The sequence below is a fragment of the Planococcus citri genome, chromosome 5 (genome assembly GCF_950023065.1).
Source record: "Planococcus citri chromosome 5, ihPlaCitr1.1, whole genome shotgun sequence".
NCBI classification, from domain to species: domain Eukaryota; kingdom Metazoa; phylum Arthropoda; class Insecta; order Hemiptera; family Pseudococcidae; genus Planococcus; species Planococcus citri.
Genome location: NC_088681.1, coordinates 39,359,283 through 39,381,073, shown reverse-complemented (window position 1 = coordinate 39,381,073; position 21,791 = coordinate 39,359,283). Strand labels below are relative to the sequence as shown.

General features: G+C 36.4%; 1 protein-coding gene across 5 annotated transcripts in view; it reads right to left on the bottom strand.

The window, feature by feature from the left end:
* LOC135849387 (uncharacterized) overlaps positions 1-21,791 on the bottom strand; it is a 96,021-nt gene that overhangs the window by 4,398 nt on the left and 69,832 nt on the right. For all 5 annotated transcript variants that reach the window (XM_065369786.1, XM_065369785.1, XM_065369783.1 and 2 more), the window contains one exon: positions 611-684. In XM_065369786.1, the coding sequence (XP_065225858.1) occupies positions 611-684 (74 nt within the window). The remainder of the gene's footprint in view (positions 1-610; positions 685-21,791) is intronic.

Below are 21,791 nucleotides of genomic sequence, written 5' to 3'. Positions count from 1 at the left end.
TTCTACCCAACCTATTTTTCGGTAAAATAGCCCAATTACAAAATTTTTTCAGAAACACGAATTTGAAAAAATGCAACCATAATTCCAAAAAAATTCAACTAATTTCCATCGTCAATTTCAACCACCAATAAAAAGATTCGAAATGTACCCAAGTTGAAAAAATTCTTCTTCACATTTTGAAATCAATCTCAATTTATTCAACGTTTTCCCAAATGTATTTCAAGAATCGCTCGTGAAAAATACAATAACTCTCTCTCACTAAATAAAATTTTAAAACTAGTCTTTCGAAACACCAAATTCACGAAATCTATCGACTGAAACTTTAATTGGATTTTGTTTCGTGTCATTACACTTCGTATATTGGATTTTTACTTTCTTTTTTTAGCTGTTCAACCAGAGGATTTTTTTCTTTTTCTTTCATCAAACTGCTCGTTAATGGAAATACACTCCTCCAGCTTGCCTTATAGTACTTTTACTTCGTTTTATCCTCGTTTCGAAAAAATAATTCAATATGGCACAAGTCTGATAAATTTCTCGATATTGAAAACAATGATAAAATAAATAATACATCTAAGTAAAGTAGCTATAGGTACATAAAGGGGTAACTTACTTTGGCTATTCTTCGCAGTCTTTCTTCGCTTCGATTTTTTTTTCTAGTCGATAACCACGTTCTTAAAATTTTACCTACAAAAAAACAAGCAAAACAAAAGCCAAAATTAATTACTTAGCTCTTCGATTAACATCATCGATTCTACAACTACGATGTACCCGTATAAACGATTTTCATTTCATTATCGTTCCGTTCCAACGAACACTGCACGTGCACGTGTCGTTGTGAATAGAACGAGAGAGAGAAAAAAAAAGGACAACTTCACCAAGTTTTCGACGAAAAACGAAAACTTTTATTTATTCGTACTCGTAATTTACTCGCGAAAAAACAATATTAAAACGTGCCGATATCTGCGACAGACTTTAAATACCATTGGTTAATTTGTCCGCGTATAATTTACAGAAACCCTTCGAAATGCGCGAGCTTTCATTAACCGTCGACTGGAAAATAATTAAAACGCCTACGTTTCGTTTAATGCTTAATTTTAGTCAACGGTTAATCCGTTGATTAAAAAATTACCCTTCGGAGTTGATTCTGTCTCTATCGTCGTCGTTGGCATAAGTTTAATTTGCAAAATACTACTATACCTATCTTTGTTTTAAACTAAACTTCTCTTTTATATAATAAAATACCTACGTCTCGAGTGTTGCTTTCCTCCTTATTTATATAGAATTTTCCTACCCTTATACCGTGGCACCCTCCAGATCTTTTTCTCATTCCTTCTACCTTTTTTCCACCCTCATCGTCGAACGAGTATATTTTCCTCGAAATTTCTACCTTTATGAAAATCACGTTAACGTAGGTCTGTTTCAAGGGCGATATTGTTTTTCGTTCGTTCGTTCGTTTGCGAATCGATTGTATACGTTTACGTACTCGTATTCGTACGTATACGAGAACGATATTGTTAATTTTCAACCATATTTATACGCACAGATATGAATTTTCAATACGCTATAATTTTACCACATGGTATGACACCCATGCCATATACATCACGCACAAACATTAAACCGCGTGTTAAAACTTTACGTGTCAATGGTTCCCCCTGCAATCTGCTCCCATCCAGGCTTATGTTTACATATATCTGCGCCGATAAAGTTCAATCACATGCATACTATAGACGGTTTTTTGACGTAAAGCTTCCACGATTACAAATTCACGCTGAAATGACAGGTAAACTTTACCAAACGTATATTTCGGATTACTCGATTTTGTTGACGTTGTCGTTCGTGTATCTTTCTCGTCAACGTCGAGTTTTCCTTTTTCATCTCTCGTTTATCATCTTTCAATACTTATCTACACGCAGAAAATACCTACCAACATTCGGCAAAGGATACCATTTTCGCAACTTTTCCAGAAGAAAAAAAAATCGCGTGTGAAAACTCTCCACTTGTCCCAACCCAACCTAACCTAACCTTCGAATACGAATAATAAAGCTTAAAGTTAAGCAATTGTACGAGATTCTCGTATTACTACAGAAAAAACGATGCGAGAGTCGTCGACCTTATTCTTTTTCTGTTTTTTTGCCAAGCTGATATACTATTTGGAGAAAAATTTATACGATACGAATACGACGAAATACCGACACGAGTTGAAAAAGGTCACATTGCGAGAAAACTGTTTAGATGATGGGTTTTTGAACTGAAACGAGCTCTACACTAGAAGGGAGGGTTTTGGTGAACTTTAACAACACGAACGAAAGTTTTCATTTTTTTTAATTCGTTTTCTGTCTTTTTTTCGTCTTCTGAGTTCTATGAATGCGCGCGATAGTGGTTCGATTTAATTTTAAATAAAAACCTTCAACAATGCTGCTTGAGATAACTTTTATATACGAAAGAGAGAGAAAAGCGAACGTATGAGTGTTAAAGGGTTGGAGAATACGGCGGCGCGGTGGTGGTTCGAGTCGGTTTTAATTTTGGTTTCCCTTTTTGATAATCTTGCTGAAATTTATTATAAAAATACTTGAAAACGAATCGAGAATAGAATACGTAGTCGAAGAAATAGGCGAACGAACTGCTGGAGAAGGTGCGGTTTTTTAAAACTCTTCAACGGAACGCGTCATCTGTTCAGTTGGAAACTTTCAACATCAATAATTCATATTATAAATTTCGAGAACATGTTGTTTCGAGTTTTTCATCCATAATTTCAACGATTCGATGAGAACATTTTCGAAAAATTGCTAAAATGTTGATAGAAAGTTGCTCAGCATCCGATCGCCATGGTTTTTACACGAAACATTGCAAAAAGTTGGCAAAGATGAGTCTGATTTTCTCTCTCTTCAGTAATTTTGACTGAAAATGATTATCTTTGAAAGATACGTGATATTCCACCAGAAAATAAATCGAAGAAATTTTTTTTCAAATTATTCATTAAAATTCTCCAAGTCGAAAGTTCATTTTTAGATTTTTGGCGAATTTTTGGAAATAAAACTAAAAAGAAGGACCTTGGCAGAACTTTTTGGAAGGACATTTTCAAAATTGAAAATGTACCAACTGATACCCACCCCCCCCCCATTTATTTTTACAAAATTGCCAAAAAAAAAAAACTTCAAAACTTAATCATTTTTAAAAGAAACGAAAAGATTTATAATATTTAGATAGACCTAATCAGTTTCTCATCAAGGGTGTCTGGTGTATATCAAATCCAAAAAACAAAACTTCGCACCTTTTTCGCATTTTTTTCATATTTTTTTCACACGTATTTTCAAGTTCTTTTTAGACATAAAAATCAAGTAATTATTGGGAAGCTATTTTAATAAAAATTTTCATTTATTTAAATCAGGGATTGTAGTCAAATTTTTCTGAAAAAAGTAACTTTAGTAACCAAAAAGTAATCAAAAAAGTGATTTAAAAAATTTTTAATGTAAAAAACAGAGGTGAGCATACAACTTTCCACACATAAACATTACATTTTATTTTCAGAGGCGTGACGAATCGATGTGTGGTGGGAGATGGGGGGGGGGAGAGGAGATTGAGAAATTCTCCAAACTTTTCTCGCTAAATTTTCCCAATTATTTACTCTACACCCCGCCCCCTCACACCAACATTTTTCCAACTTCGAACCATTTTTTAAAAAGGGAAGTTGGAAACAAAAATGTCGAATAAAAAATGTTTTGAATGATTTCTCGAGTTGATTTTTCCATTCTAGGAAATGTTTGAAAATTGATGTAGTAGAATTCAAATCTGATCGAGCGATGCGAGGGCTAAAGCTGTGAAAAATTGATAATTCAAAACGTAAAACATCATTTTTTATGTAAAAAGTTCAAAATTTTCAAATTTTAAAAGTTTTCAGAAAATAACATTAGGTTGGTATTTAACTTATCATTCTTAAAGAACATGAGTAAACGCCTGAGCGAAACTAGGGCAAAAAAAATCGAAAATTCACAATTCCTGAGGGGTAAACCAGCATTACTTTTGATTTGAGGAGTCAATTTTTCTGCCCTTTAACTTTGGTTCGAGAAAAGAAAAGAAGCCCGAGCGAAGCGAGGGCGAAAGATGATGTGGAAAATTGATAAAATGAGACGTAAAACAACACCATTCCTGATTTTCATTAAATGACAGAAATATTTGAAAATTTTGAAAAAGAAGAACCTTCGAGCAAAAAGGAGGACGTTTTACTGACTTTTTCGAAAAGAAGGACCTACAGGCAAAAAATACTAACTTTTACTGACCTAGAAGGTCCGGAAGGTCTGTTAGACACTCTGCTGCATGATTTAGGTCATTTTAGAGTCTCTGACGAATTTTGAATTTTCTCAGATTTTTTCAAAAACTAGAGCTGAGCAATTTGAAATTTTAGAAGAAAATTGAAAACTTGTTGGAGGCTCGAGAATGACACGAAACTGCTGGTTTTTGAAAAGAGGTGGCCAGGAAATGAAGTAATTATTCACACTGGTTCATTTTATTAGAAAGGTATTTCATGAGAACGAAAAAATTCCCATAAAACAGTTTTTTCAAAATTTTAAAAGTTTCAAAAAATTCACCGCTCAAAAATAAGTTCAAAAACAAACTTCAGCACCTAAAATTTTGGTTCGTTCAAATCTGAGTGTGTTGGTCTGTTGGTTCAAAAGGTTCCCTTTATCAAGAAGTTCAGTACAATAGTCAATAATATACATAAAACAATTTTCACAGTTCCATATTAATTTTTCATAGTTTTAATTTTACAATATTAGAATTTTCAGGGCTCATACCTACTCAATTTTTTCAAAAAAAAAAAAAAAAAAAAAAAGTAATAACCAAAAAAGTTTGAAAAAGTAACCGTAAAGTAGCCAAGAAGTAATCAAAACAGTTGTAAAGTGTTTGCAAAACATTTTAATGCAGAAAAAATTACAAAGAAATTTTTGAATATTTTCTACTTTCGATTGTTCCTAAAGTTCATGAATAATTATTAACCCAAACGTATCAGACTTTGAGACCATCGATTTTTAAAAACTTGTCCTCCCCTCCCCTCTCAACAAAGAAACATCGAATACTTTGGACAAAAATTAATTCGTATCTTACGAACAAATCTGACTTGAAATCGCATCAGTTATGTAGGTAGCCTGTTCGATTCAAAGAATTGAAAGGTAGACAGCATGACATAAAACAATATCAACCACGTGCTGTATAATTATCCACACATTTCGTGCTCTTAATAAAAATGGAAGTCTCAATTCAGAACCAGAGGCAACGAGGAGTCGTATCAAAAAGTAATTTGATATTCGAATGCGACGCCATTAAAGAAACATAATAAACGACATGCTACGTGACTTTTTATTATATTTATTTTCGAGTGTTTTCGTCAAAATCAAGCGGTCGTGGAAAATGCGCAAAGAGGGGGGGGGGGTCGTATTCGAAATATAAATTTATGTATATTTCAATTTGCAAGAACGAACCGAACAAAATATCGCACACGATTTCTGAGCTTCGTTGGAATATTCACATCATCGTGATCTATCAACGTACACGAGAGGTAAGGAAGGGGGGGGGAGATTCGGGTAAAAAGGGGATCGAATCCCAAGATATTTTTTTTCAGCTTGAACCAAATTAAAAGCTACTTTTGATATTATGTAAATTAAGAAAATCGAAGAAATGAGGAGGGCAAGTACAATCCACAGAACGAAATTTGAAAAAAAAAATCGAAATTGAGAAAGAAATTCGGTTTGATAGTGAACATGTTGCCTATCTCCCACATTAAGGAGCAAACGATCAACGATAAAATGAAAAGGACAACATGTTCAAGTTCATTCTTATTCAACATTACGTTTCTCTAATAATGAGTCACAATTTTCGTCAAAAAAGTCGTATTTCTCGCTAACAAAACGTACATTCATAATTTTCCTGTAATGAATAATATCTCCATTTATGATAATTCTCGAAATCGAGTCGCCTCGTGTACATTAATCGAGCAATATCTCGCATCGATTCGATACCGTAGGTAGGTAGACTTTTTAAATGCTCATTTATCCGAGGAAATCGATGCCAAAAAAAGGTACCGTTTCGATTAGCTTTTCCTTCCGAACTTACGACGTAATGTGTTTTCTGTCAACATGGCTGGCTTGAGTTTCAGTAATAGGTAGAGGTACGAATGAAGACACGCGGAAATCCGCCGTTATCACCATACAGAGTCGACTCGCAGTCTGGTAGATTTATAGCCGGGCAATTTTCACGGGTAAATGAATTTTGATGAATTTCAAAACGTGGAAAAAAAACTTTCTACCGTTTTACCAACTAAGCGGAACGCCTACGACACAAATGCGTCGAATCGTTTTGCTTCTTTTGCTTTCTCGCGTGTGTCGGTGCGTCGATTGCGGAAGTATACGAGTATGCTATGCAGATAGAATATAGGTACTGGTACATTCTGCGGCAGTGCATAAGACTGAAGGATACAAGGGGAAAAGAGAGACATAGGCAGACTTTGTTCGTGATTCTGGAAAAAATTGATTTCTTATTCAACGTGTAACACGATGTCAAGGACCTGGAACGGCGGAAAGATGTCTGAGCCGACTGGCAATTTTCTAAAAGGGTCGAGTTTCCAGTCGTGAACGCGGCGTGGGGTGTTTTTTGTCTGGAAAAGGGTCGCGTGTTAATTCTCCGATGTGAGCTTTCGAACAGGTAGAGATCGGGTCGGAATGAAACTCTTAGTGTTTGAAAGGTTTTTCGTCTAAAACGGCGCGGCGAGTTTTTCATCAAAGGGTTTTAGTATCCCTACGTTAAATTTTCAGTCGTGAATTCACCGGTGGAAGCTAATTGGGTCAGTTTCAGGTGTGAATTTACAAATGTTTACGGTTCGGCGGGTCGAAATGGAAATATTTTCGGTTTAAATTTGGGTTCTCCGAACCGAAATTGGTGTACGAATAGTAGTTAAAATAATTAATGAATGAAAAACTACCAAAAAATCAACAACGTCGGCAATCTGAAATTTCAACAGTACAGGGTGTCTAACAAATGTTACTCACAGGCAAAAAATTATGACTTTTTCATGATCCGTTTCTAACATTTTTATCGCATGAAAATACCCCCTCTCCCTCCAAAAAAATTAAATACAGTAACTTGAAACTGCGATGACGAAATTTTATTCAAAATTGAAATGCCAGAACATTTTGCAAACTGTCTATTTTTCGTTTAATTGTCGGGTCTCTCAAACCCAGTAAATATAGGTAAATATAATAGCCTCAGGGCAGTACTGAAGTCGTTTTTCAAGGGTGGGGGGGCATAAAAATTCCAACTCGTGAATTTTTTGCCTTGAAATTTCCAACTCAAAATTCCAGAAGAATGAAACATACAGGCAAACAAAATTATAAAAAACGATGTTTTTTTGTGTGATGAGTTTCTTGTAAAAAGTTCATCATTTTGCTTCAAAATTTAAAAAAAAAAATTGAAAAATTCAAAAGCAAACAGGCCCGAGCAAAGCGAGGGCAAAAGCATCCGAAAATTAGTACGATTTCAAGAGGTATGAAAAAACGAGTTTTTTTTGTATAATGAATGAAGCAATTCATTAACTTATTTTTGCTTCAAATTTTTAAAATTCATTTTTTATGTACGGAGAATCGAACAAATCGATAAACCTGACTCAAGAATATTAATTTCGTCGTACAATTCGACTAACATAACAACTTCAATAAAATAAAAATATTTATTTTATTCGGTCATTGACCCAAACAGATCAATAAACCTACTCGAAAACAAGAAACTTTGAGCAAAAGCTCTTTACACAACGAAGACAAAATCAATATTAACGCGACAATTTACGAAACATAACGATTACAACGAATAAACGAATACCTATTTAACAGCCAATGATTTCTCACGAAATTTAGAACATTTTAACTCGACTAAATAACCACGTATTAATATTACGCGATTTTACGTAAACGAAACTTAATTTTATTTTAAATAAAAAAACAAAAGTTACCGAACACTTTTCGATACGTTACGGTTACAAGACCAATTTTGCCAACACCGCACCATAAAAATATTTTCCCTAACACGCGTACCACTTAAATAAACGTAAAAACTTGTTGCTTCTTATCAATACCGGTGTTTGTAAACACTTCGATCAAAAATATTTTTACAGCAAAATTTCATTTAAACTATACTTATTTTACATAAAAATCGACTCGAAAACTTAATTTAAGCGTTAAATAATGACTCACAGAGTCTATCGAATACGGTACGTGTAGTGGCTTTGGTCAAAATATCGGCAAGTTGATCTGCCGAAGATATCTTTTGCAAGTAAATTATCTGTTTCGTGACTAAATCGCGTATATGATGGTAGCAGACATCTATATGTCTGGTACGTTTTGATTCGACCGTGTTCGCTACGGCAATCGCTGCGTTAGAATCGCAGTACACCGGTACGGTATCTATACGAATTTCCAATTCAAGAAATAAATTTCGCCAAGCCAAAACTTCCTTACCAGATGAACTTAAATCAACATATTCAGCTTCACACGACGAAAGACTTACACAATTTTGTTTCTTGACTACCCAGTCAATAACGTTGCCATAATGTAACACGAAAATTCCAGACGTTGACTTCCTGTCTAAACAATCACCAGCGAAGTCCGAATCTACATATACTCTTACAGAGTATTTATCAACGAATTCAGGTACTACGTAGGTAAGTTTCACGTTTAACGTACTACGTAGATACCTTAGAATACGCTTACTATATTCGAATAGCTCCTTGTTTGCCAAGTGCTGGTATCTGCTTAGAAAGTTTACAGCAAAAGCAATATCGGGACGTGTTCCCCTTGCTATGTAACTTAAACTTCCTAAGAGACCACGCACTTTGGTTTCATAACTTTTATCGAGCTTGAGATTAGTAATCTTCAAGCTCGGTTCGATTGGAGTTGAAATACTATTCGAATTAGATAGCCCATATTCATTTACTAACTGTTCAATGTATGAATTTTGATGAATTTCCAAACGATCTTTACTACGATTAATTTCCATACCGATAAACTTCTTGCATTGTTCCAGATCTCTGATTCCGAAACGCTCATTCAATCGCTTAACCAACCACTCAATAAGACGATCATCGCAGCCTGTAATTAGAAAATCGTCTACGTAAACGACAAAAACGCAATGTAGAGGATTTTCAGCGTCGAAATAGACACACGGATCGACTTTACTTCTTACGAAACCGAGCGAAAGTAAATACTCGTTTAATTTTACATTCCAAGATTTGGGACTCGTTTTTAACCCATATAACGAACGTTTGAGAATATATACGATACCTTTCTCTTCATTAGTCCCTTTCGGTGGATTGAACATAATACCTCGATTTATATCTCCATTGAGAAATGCTGTACTCACATCTAGCTGTCTCAACTGCCACTTGTTGACCACAGCTAGATTGAGCATCGAGCGTATTATTGGTTGATTAGGTGTTGGCGCGTATATTTCATCCAATTCATAGAAATGATTGTCTTTGAAACCACGCAACACCAATCTCGCCTTAAATTTCACCCCACCATTCGAGTTGATTTTTTTCTTTAGAACCCACTTACTATCTACTTTCGAATAATTCTCTTTATTTACACTTTTTTCAGATGCTGAATACCAAACGTCTTTGATTTCCATCGCCTTTAACTCTTCATCTATCGCTACACGCCAAAATTTCGCTTCAGAACCGTTCAACGCTTCTTCATACGTAAGGTCATCGACCCCAGCGAGTGCAAAGCAAGCAAAATCGTCACTACGTTCATCTGAAGAAGATGTATCGATCAAACTACGATCTACCAAGTTATCACCGTTACGTTCGGCTTCGGTAAGCTCATCTGGGTTTATCCAATTGGAGCAACCAGGGGCTGGATCAGCGTTACATACCGGTGTAACCGTAGGTACGATATTTACATCACTTATACTCACTGATACCGATGTTTTTAACAAATGATCGTTAATAACATCGTTTGTAAATTTATTACGTAAAACATCGTACAATACATAACCTGTCTCTGTAAAACCAAGTAAAACCATATCGATCGACTTCTCATCGGTTTTCTTTCTCTTTTCAGGCGGTACCAGAACTCGTGCAACACTTCCAAACAATCTCACTCTCGATAAATCCGGCTTTCTACGATTCCACAGCTCGTACGGTGACAGATCGTTCAAGGCAGAATGCGGTAAACGATTGTATACGTAGTTCGCTGTGTAAGCAGCGTAAAGCCAGAATTTATTCGTTAAACCTCCTTCATACAACAGAGCTCGCATTTTTTCTTGGATGGTTCGAAAGAAACGTTCGACGGTGCCATTATGCTGCTTCTCATACGGCTCACTGTTCTGCATAGATATGCCCTTTTCGTCGACAAACTCTTTAAAGGTACCTCCGATAAATTCACTAGCGTTATCGCACCTGATACGCTTCACTTTCGTATTCCATAACGTTTCACTAATATTGACATATTTTTTTAGGTAGGTACCTACTTCGGCTTTACTTCTCATTCCGAACGTTACTCCCCATCTCGTACAATCATCTACGAAGCCAATCAAATATCGCTCGCCTTCTAGTCCTTCTGTAATAGGACCCATTACGTCAATATGAACAAGATCGAGCGGGTTCGGATACCTATACCTACTTGAATCGTAGGTATGTTTCTTTTGTTTTGCTTTACAGCAAATTTGACACTGATTGAAGGGTGGGCAATCACATCCACGTAACTCAGGAATCTTATCTAGTACCGTCTTGCTTGTATGAGCCAATCTACGATGCCAGATGTCACCTTCACCTTTTAATTTACTAATTTTTTTCGTATTTTTCAGATTTACATCATTGTCACTAATCGTACTGGTATTTCCTATACCTACACTTGAAACGTTCGAAACTACAACACCAGAATCATTACCTATCGTCGTCGAAGTATTACCTACATTTGTAGAGTCGCTATTATCGTTTGTAATCAACGCAGATGAATAATTAGAACAGGAGTACAACATAGGAGGTATATTTATCATAAATTGAATCGTATACAATCCATTATCATTAAGTACTAATTTTGACACTAAATTTCCCGCAGGATCGACCAAACGAGGATCTTCATCGAAGAAGAAGCGATAACCATTCGCTACGATTTTCGATACAGACAGAAGACTAAAAGAAAGACTAGGTACGTAATATACCTCGTTCAACCAATAGACGTTTCCGTCATCGGCTAGAACTCTCAATCGACCTACTCCTTCTTTGATCAAAGAGACTTCACAATGAGCGGATTGTAAACTTTCGTTTATTTTCCTCTCATCGTGCAAGACTCCACGATGTTTCAGAAAATGTGACGTCGCACCACTATCGACGACAAACGTGATAAAATCGACGCCGTCGTCGTCGTTTGTCTCGACGTACGCGTTTTCTTCACCGAGATTCAAAGCAGTCGAGTCGCCTAAAAAATAATTCGACCCGATATTCACGTTACGCGACGTACCGAAATTAGATATCGCGACACTGTCTCCGAAACTACTACGACCGACGTTACTTTTAACGAATTCATCTACGACATTACTCCTACGACGATCATCTAACGAAAGATTTTTCTTTTTTTCAGAAAACGGCGAAGAAAGACCTAACGCTAACGAAGGACGAGGCCCTGACGAACCGGACGAACCAGACGGACCAGACATACCCGACGTACCACTCGACGAACCGTTACCACCGTTATTACGCGACGAATCACCGTTCTGAGGGCAGTTTCGACCTATATGCCCGGTCAGATTGCAACGATAGCAAACGATACTTCCCCGAGGGTTGGTATCGTTCCTATAGTTTCCTCCGGCGGATCGACAAGACTTGGCCATATGGCCACGTTTGTGACACTTATAACAGGTACGATCCTTGGCTTGAACGAAGCCACTACTACCGCTACGATCACCGTTACCGTTCGACGAATTACCGGACGAGTTCGAACTACGATTACACGACTTATTACGATTACGATTACGTTTATTATTATTACCGGATTGATCGGATGCGGCCATCGCTGAACCGGTACTTGTCGAACCCTTTGAAGTCGAGGAGTTCTTCGAGGCATCTTCCAAACTCAAAAGCAACGACGAAATTACTTTCGGATTTGGGTCTCCAGCTGTAACGTGAACTAGTCCTCGAGCAGTCATACGCACTGACTCGTACTTAGGCGAATTGCCTAACGCATTGATCAGATACGTATAGACTTCAGATGGAGTCAATTTCACGTCCAGACTCTCCATATCGTTGACTAGCGTATAAAATGCCTCTAGGAACTCCTTCGGACTTTTGTACATATCGATGACAATCTTCGAAATACGGGTTCGGCAGTCGATAATTGCTGCTTGGTTTTCCGCCTGGTACAAGGAGTTGAGCTCCGTCCAGAATACGTACGGATCCTCTGTCTCCTTGACCAGTCGGAAAACGTTCTCAGCTACGTGCCTAATTAAAATTTCGAGAGCTTTCGCTTTTTTACGCGGCGATAACGAATTTACTTGGAGAATCGCGGTTTGAAGTCCTTTGGCCGACAAAATGACCTTTATTTTTCTCTTCCAGGAGACGAAACCCGTACCGCGAAAGATCATCGACTCCATTACACGATTATCACCGGCACCGAACATATTTTCACTCGACGAACTACTCGAATCGGATTCTACAGCTACGTCGTCGGACTCGTCGTCGGACTCGTCGTCGCTACTTTCACTACCTTCGGACTCGTCGTCGGATGGACCAGGAGGTGGAGGAGGTGGAGGACCGGATGACGGATTAGACGGAGGAGGAACGGAATCAACAGGGATCGACGGATCGTTGGAAATATCACCGGAACCCGCAGAACTCGTACCAGCTTCGGTATCACCTGCTGACTCAGATACGTGCTGTAACGTTACTTTACTTTTACCTTTCGACTTTGGTATACTTTGTTCTGGTTTTTCTTTTTCAGAAAAACCACGAAACTCGGCGCTCGATTTACGCTTATCCGAACTACTATCGTCGTCGTCTACGTTGACCGATTTTCCTGACCGCAAATAGGACAGGACTGTCGACATTTACTTCGTCGAACACTACACGAACCAATACGCTGAAGCTACACAAGCCAGAAAATTCCACACAGGACGTCGAATTGCGAAACAGAGTTTTCACGAACTACGCTCTACGCTACCATGTACGGAGAATCGAACAAATCGATAAACCTGACTCAAGAATATTAATTTCGTCGTACAATTCGACTAACATAACAACTTCAATAAAATAAAAATATTTATTTTATTCGGTCATTGACCCAAACAGATCAATAAACCTACTCGAAAACAAGAAACTTTGAGCAAAAGCTCTTTACACAACGAAGACAAAATCAATATTAACGCGACAATTTACGAAACATAACGATTACAACGAATAAACGAATACCTATTTAACAGCCAATGATTTCTCACGAAATTTAGAACATTTTAACTCGACTAAATAACCACGTATTAATATTACGCGATTTTACGTAAACGAAACTTAATTTTATTTTAAATAAAAAAACAAAAGTTACCGAACACTTTTCGATACGTTACGGTTACAAGACCAATTTTGCCAACATTTTATTTTAATTTTTTTCTCATTTTTGGGTTTTTAAAAAAAATGTCAAGTGCTTCGAACAAAAACATGACTTTTCATGACTTTCATGACCGTTAGGCACCCTGCAGCAATACTTTTTCCTGTCTCTCTAGCTATTCCACATATAAGTTTCTTGAATCTTATGGGAGCCAATCGGTAAAAACAGAGACTGACCAAAAAAAATTTCAGAATTTTTTATGACGGGGGAAAATGCAAAAAATTGATTTTTTAATGATTTTTCCGCCAAATTGATCAATTTTAGTAGACAACTTTTTTCTTACAATGGATAAGTACATCATAAAAGACGTCCAATTACACCATCAACCTGAATTTTGATTAAATTTGTTAAGTTTTTCTATGTTTTATAAATTGTATTTAAAAAAATAACAAATCGCGCAATTTTGGGAACCCCTGGCCATCTTTTCGAGTGACCCACCAGACCAAAATTCATGTCTATAGCAATTCATAGGTACATACGTCACTCTGCATTTAGAATTCTTTTTCAATTTTTATCAAAATTGTGAGCACATGAATCCTCCCTCCTCTCCCCCCCCCCCCGATTTTGTGATCCCATTTTGATAACTGGTCTATTGAAAAGAAGATGAGAAAAGAGAGTCTTCGCAAGTGATTTTTCAAATTTTCAACTGATAAACTTTCGAAGCCCAACTTATTTTCATCGATACGTAAATAGATAATGAAAAGTTAAGCTTGTACTTATGTACTTTGTGAATTCAATTTTGACTTTTTCAAACTTGAATCATTTCATTTTAAAAACCTTCAGTTCACTTTTTTGAAAACTCTGGAATTAGATGAATTCTAAATTCAACCACAAGTTGAAATTTAGAATTTTAACAAATTTTAGAATCTTGATTTTTTTTCAAAAAATGACTCGAAAATTCCTCTATTCTCTAAAATTGACCCCCAAGATGGATCGCAAGCATTTTCAAGCCGATCTACGTATTACAGCCACCTGACCAGAAAAAGCTCACTTTTCTACCTCAAAATTTTCCAATCTTCATAAAACATAGCACACCAATCGAATACAATTTCTGCAATTACTTTCAAAAGTTCACTAAAAATAAAAAATAAATCAACTTCAGCAGCTCCAAATTCAGTTCTAAGATTTAGTTGAAATGTCTTTCAACGAACCAAATTTCAGCTCAATCGAAATTTGCGAATTGTAGAAGTCCGTTTGTAAGTATCACATCACAAGAAACATGTTTCAAAGTTTATGAACTCGACTAGAACTCTAATTTTGAGCCTATCTCTACATCAAACAATGCACAAATAAGTTGAAACTTTTACGTGTACAATACGGGTGGTCATTCGATCGTAATTATTACATTTCGGTGGCTTTCCACGCAGTAATTTTCAGTTAGATATTCACGTAGTATAACGGTTATTATATAATGGCAAGGTCATCGTCGTCGCTGCAACAACGTCACACGGCACAGTAATAAATTTTATAGCTTTAGGACTCGTATTGGCCGAGCAGTTTCGCTTTCGCAGAAGATGGTGGTTTTTTCTCTCCTTCAAACCACTAAATATATGTAATTCTATACAACTTGAACGTGGCGCGTCTGTCTCTCGGGGGAAAAATAGTGGAATGGTATCAAGACCGCAGCAGCTTTTAGCCCAAATAGGTACACAACTGAGGAGACTGGGTACACGTAGACGAGATTCGAGTCGAGAAAACGCACCGCACGTGGAGCAAAGTGATAATCGTAATTGTCATGACAGCACAACTAGTGACCGTAACTATCACTAATAAAACATTATTACCGTTGTTTTAACCATAAAAACTGGCGCGATGGCCTGCTACAGTCGGTTGAAAATTTTCATTCAATGGTTACTAAAACTTATTATACTCGTACCTGCTGCGGAGGAGATCGACCACGTTCGAAAATCGGGTCATCTATAATGACCGAGTCATTCTACCATAAGGGGTAGATTTTAGGTTATCTTCGAATCCTCTTAAAACACGAGTCACTTATAGCCTCGTGTCTGTGTAACAAGATCATTGATTACCACGAGACGAAAAATTTTCGTTTAAAAATTTAATAAAATCACCGTCGAGATAGCACAAAAGGGATCCATCGTGCGACGACTTATCGCGTAGGAAAAAAAAGAAGCGAAAAAAGGACGTTAGATAAAAATGGTGAAAATTTCGTTACCGCTCGAACACGCGATAATTGAATTTTTCTCGCCAGAGCCCTGCTCGAGAACAATTCTATTAATCATATTATTTTCCATTTCGACCTTTATTCGTCTTTGAATACTTCTACACTACATAGTACGAGTACAAACATAATACATAAAATCCACAATCCACGCACGATCACCCCTACCTATTTATGCGGACGAAACCTGCACGAAAAATTTCTCACCGTGCTCTAATTTCTCGACAAAGTCAATCACCGAGTCCAAAAGCGTGCATCAGCTTTATTCGATTTATAAAACTCGACAAATTACCTTCCTCGTCTCGCCCCCAGCCGGTTAAAAATTTTCACCAACGCCTACTTTCGAGTCGACATCCATTAACGAACCTAAGAACTCTATTCGAGAAAAATCTTTCTTTTGAAGAAGCAAAAAAAAGCCAGCACATAAAGTAAGTGGATACTTTTTCAACGAGATTCTCGTCGAGCAAGCCATTATAAGTTACGTTCGCCAGTGTTTGAAAATTTTCACTAAAGTGCTTCGCATACATACAGAAAAACAGACAGACACACATTGTAAGACCACCATGAGAACCCTTTTTCGTAAAAATTCTCAGTGCATCAAAAACCAAATTGAGACAAAAGAGGGCCGGGGCTTCGATACTGGAATTTTCTCCATCTCGACGACCTTGAACGCTTTTATACGACGTAATAATTTTCATTTTACCAGCATCAGCAAAGCAACAAACAGGGTTGGTTAAAATTAACGAGTGACTGTTTCGTGAATCGCGAAAGCAATAAGCGAAACAACAGACGTAGAAGCTAAATTTTAATCCGACTATGGCAGAACGCGTTTTGTAAATTATTTCCAAATTCAATTTTCAAAATTAAACGCTCCCAAGGCGCTGTTTTATTGCACAGGGTGTGCTCGCCATGTTCAGCGAGAATGATGCGGGGGGGCGGGAAGTAACGTTCGTATGGGGAGAAATTTTTTTCTCTTACCAGACACGTTTTCTATTTTTATATCGTGTAATTTTAAGCTTTGACAGTTATTTTTCGTCGTATGTGATAAACATATTACTATCTTCAGATAGATTGCGAAATATGCATGAGGAAGTAGGGGAAAGCGGTGCGATTCCTTTGACAAAAAGAAAATATGTCAACGTTGTAGGGGTTAAAGTGCTCAATAAATCAAGATTTAGACATATAGGCATCTAATCAACTGAGTGCATGGAACGAAATGAAATGCAGCAATTCAAAAAAAAAAATTCAAGAAAATAACAAAACTTGAAAAAAAAAATAAACTAAAAATTCATTGTGGGGCGAGGAGGGATGAAATTTGAAGCCTAGTAAATAGAAAAAAAATATATATTCGAGCACTAGATATTAGATGCAATTTGTATTTCAAAATCCGACGTCGAATTTTCAATCGAATTTAAACACTCGTCGAAACCTTTAACAAAGAATCTTTGTTCAACTTTTTTCGCTTAAAAATTTCAATATACGTAAACTTGGAAGAATATCTCGAGATGGGACAAATTAAATGAATGAATACAGCACAATCGCGAAAAATTGTATACTATAAGTCGCTTCTTTTGTAATATGTACCACTCTTGATCTCTTTTTTTTTTCAACTCAATCAAAGATTAGTTGGGAAAAACTTGTGACATAATTTTGAAATACAGAAAAGCCATATTCTCCGAGCTTCTTCGCCGCCAACTAAAAAAGCTCACATAACGAACTTGGAATTAATCTCACGACAACCTACTCGTCGGTATTATTGTCAAAGATTTCATAATTTTTTTGATAACTGCTCACTTTTTGTTTCTGACAGTTAATTTAATCGATGAAATATCGTGCAATTTTATTTTGAAAATTGTTCGTATAGTTTTGACAGATATATCTCATTATCAAAAATCCACGTCATCGTCGTCGCGGTAAAATTGACCATAAGTTGATAGAGAATTTATTATCTTTAATCGAACTACATACATGGTACGCCATCGTAGGACATTTTATATTTGGCGACCATTCGATGACCTCTATTCGCTAACATATCCGCCGGATACGGCGTGTAATTATCATCATACGGTATAGTTTTTCAGTTTCGACACGATATTGTTAGACAGCTACGTGATAATCAAATTAAAGTAAGATAAAACGCAGTAAAATCCGTTTCAATGTGGGAAATTCGGATAAAATAGAAAAATAGCAGGATGTGATGGGATTATAAGGTCAACAAATTGTACAAAAATTACGGAATTTTCAATTTTTTGTGCCCAAATTTGAAAATTTTTGAACCTCAATATTTCATAGAATATCTACACGCTGTGAGAAAGTTTGTTTTTTAGGAAAAAAAGTAGAAACTCAGGAAAAAACTGGCAGATTCCTACAATTTCCAAAATTCTCATTACAAAAATGATCATTATTTTTGAAAAACAATTTCTTTTCTGAAACCTCAATCAGCGGATTGGAATATTTGAAAACCACCAAGAAAAAATTACGAGCATTTTTAAAAAATCAGAAACACTGAACAATATTTTAACAAAATTGAAAATTGTGAAATTTTCTTTTGAAAAATGTGGATTGTGGAAATAAGGCAACCCACGTTCAAAAATTAAGGTTTTCCAAAAATAAAAAAAAAATTAAAATTGAAAAAATTACATCGTCAGATGCTGGTATAATAGAAGAAAAACCAGATCAACTGGATTCAGTCTGCAAAAAATTCAATTTTTTCCAACTCATTTTTAAAAGTTGATTTTAATTTTTTTGAAAATTTTTCAACTCAAGGATCAATTTTACTATAACACGCACTACCTAAGAAAATATTAAGCAATCTTCTACCTCCAACCAGCCGAGCTCTGTCATATCCCAAAATTCTAGCACCTCGATCAATTTCATCCAGCATTAAACTATTCGAGCACGTTTCCAATTCCAAAACCACACCTTACACCTGATCTTGGTTTGTTAATGAACATAAAATTTTAACAACCCCTTCTTACAAAACGTTATATTTCACGTCATCGTATTAAATCATACCTCACCACTCACTCGTCATAAATAGGGTGAAATTTGCCACGCCACTTTGGGTAGATTTTATCGATAAATACGACGACGACGTACCGGGTTAACTGGCTCTATCGTGCTGGGCGCTGGTTAAATTTATAATTTATTTCGCCAAAAACGACAACGTGTAAATAAACATTACTTTTGCGAGCTCTCCGGCCGCTCTTCAGGTTTGGGCAGTAGCCAGTAAAACGTTATTAATTACTCGCGATATGTACTCGTTATAAAATTAGGTAGGTAATATAAGGATGCTTTGTTTTCACACCGAGCACCGAGCCACCTTCGCAGCTCACAGCAAACAAGGCTGGGTGAGTGGAAAAGGGTATGCGAGAAAATTATACAGTACGTTAGCTACGTTTTGAGTGAAAAAAAAACAACCACCATTCGCGATACAAATAGCAAACTTGGCGTATATCTTTTTCTTTTTTCTGCTTTTTTTTTGCCACAAACGTAACACGTGCAAGTTCCTTACACGCGCTACTTAAAATTGAAAAATTTACAAATGTACTTGATACACTGCGCATATAAGGTTTTCCAATTGGTCGACATTTTTGCGTACAAAGGTAAATTGCCAATAGCGGTCACTTTTTGAAAAAAATCAAAATTATTACTATTTCGAAATGATTTATGACAAAACTAAATACGTCAAAGGAAACCTTCATGATGTCAAGGCATGAAAAAAATTCATCTTTTTTCATGAACATTTTTCAAGATTCTCGCAAGTCAAAAAATTTATATTTATGTGAGGATGTGATGAACAAATTATAGTGTTTTCGTAAACATACGAGGTGGAAGGGTAGGGTGTACTTAGAGGGTGTAGAGTTTAAGATGACATGATCGTAGTTGTGCATTCAATTTGGGTGCTCAATGTTTCATAAAACGAAAAGAAGAAGCTTTTATCCCATTTCTTTTTATAAGTGACCTCCATTGGAAAGTTGAATCCTCGAAAGTATTTTTTAGCAAAATCGAACACGAATCCTTGAAGGGGAAAATTCAAAGTTTATTTTATTTTTCAAATCATCTCTCAGTAGCTTTAGGTAGGTTATGACGTTGATTTGGAATATGTATGGTGAGCTATGTGGCTTGTGTGACGGTACCTCGTGAAAATTAACACGTCCGGGGTATCTGCCAAATAAATCATATTTTGGCACTTACAAACACACGCGTTTATAGCGCGCAGAAATGCGGCTAAAAAATAAAAATACGTTTATTCGGGAGCTCGAATACACATTAAATACGTAGACATACACACCAAAGCTCTACATGTCACTCGAACAGGCGGTATTAAAATTAGATAGAAAAGCCGGACGGACGGACGGACGGACGGATGGACGGGCTGAACTCCGTGTCATCCTAAAGCACCATATCGAGCGTCGCGTCATCCCCTCACCCTGCCTCTGTAGCCATCACCCCAAACGAGCCGAATTAAATTATCGCTTTTAAAATTGAAATTCTTCAGTCGACTACAACGAGGAATTTTTTCACCATGTTTTGCTATAGGTTACCCCTTGCTTTACCCCCTTCCTCACCCACCACCCTATTCACTATACTCGTTAAAACCCTTTAAAGCGTCGCGCTGAGAATCGCAGTTTCATTTTTGAACCAATTAATGGTTATTAATGGGATATCGAAATAGACGTCCGATGTGTACATGTGTTTCGTTAAAAAAAAGGGGTCGATACGCGTATATGTATTTTTTCGCGATATTTTTGCATACGTATAAAACAACACAACTGTTTGAAAAACTGAGCAAATATTATGGATATTTTCTGCTCATTTTTTCTACTTTTTAATTATAAGTATCATTATTTTAACATTTCTATACGATATTACAATAAAAAATTTGATAGAAATTTGAAACGCGAGTAAAATAAAGACTAAAACGATTCGTAAACAAGATTCGAAGACGATTTTCTTTTGGAATCGACCCAACTCCATAATCGTAAAATCACGGAAAGAATTTTTCTTATCGTAGAATCTTTCTTTTTTTGTGTGAAGGCAACGCGTCATAAATTTTTATAGACCTGAACGTTGAAATTATCGCGTTATTACCGGTAATTACTGACCCGGATTGCCTTCATTTTTTACTTTCAAATGGAAAAGCATTCGAGAAGAAAAGACGAATGGCGTTTCTTTTTTTGGATTTCACCGAGTTATTAACATTTCATCAATTTTTTAATTCAAAATTTAGTGTATTTATAGCTGCTTCGGAATAAAGGCAACGATTCACTCATTTAAATTCCATAAAAATTGTAAAAAAAATGCCAAAACAATTATTCAAGTAAGTAATTGAACTAAAATGATTTCGAAAAATTTCAGACCCTTCCCTCTCGAACCCAATTTGAACCCAAAACAGGTTTTTGGGTGGGTGGGAGGGAGGGAGGGAGGGAGGGAGGCAATTACAACCAATCCCAAAATCTCGAAAAAATTATGACAAGTTTTTGGCTATTTTTTAAAATTGAAAATAGCAGAACTCGTACTCATTTTTTCTAAAAAATATTTTGGGGGAACTTCCAACTTAAAATGAAGGGTTCCGTTGAATTTGGTCAAAAACCTCCGACTACCTCTAATCATCCCATACCTTTCAAATTTTGAATGAAATTAAATAACTCGCTTCTTCCAAAAAATAATTTCCGGATACTTCAGACCAACAAATTACATCTTCGACCACAGTACCTATTTCAAACGATATCACCTTTTACTTTCATCGAACCCATTTTCGCACACTAACAACCACAAATGAAACCCACAAAACGGCGCAAATTAGCCAAACACTAAAATAACAACAATTTTCACAGCTCTCATTCTCCCAGCAAGCAACATCGCAATCATCTGGTTTTCTCTCATCATCATTATCATCACCCAAATGTGTCCCGCATCTGCACCTACCCTCCTCGCTTGACCCGTCTTCATCATCTAACACG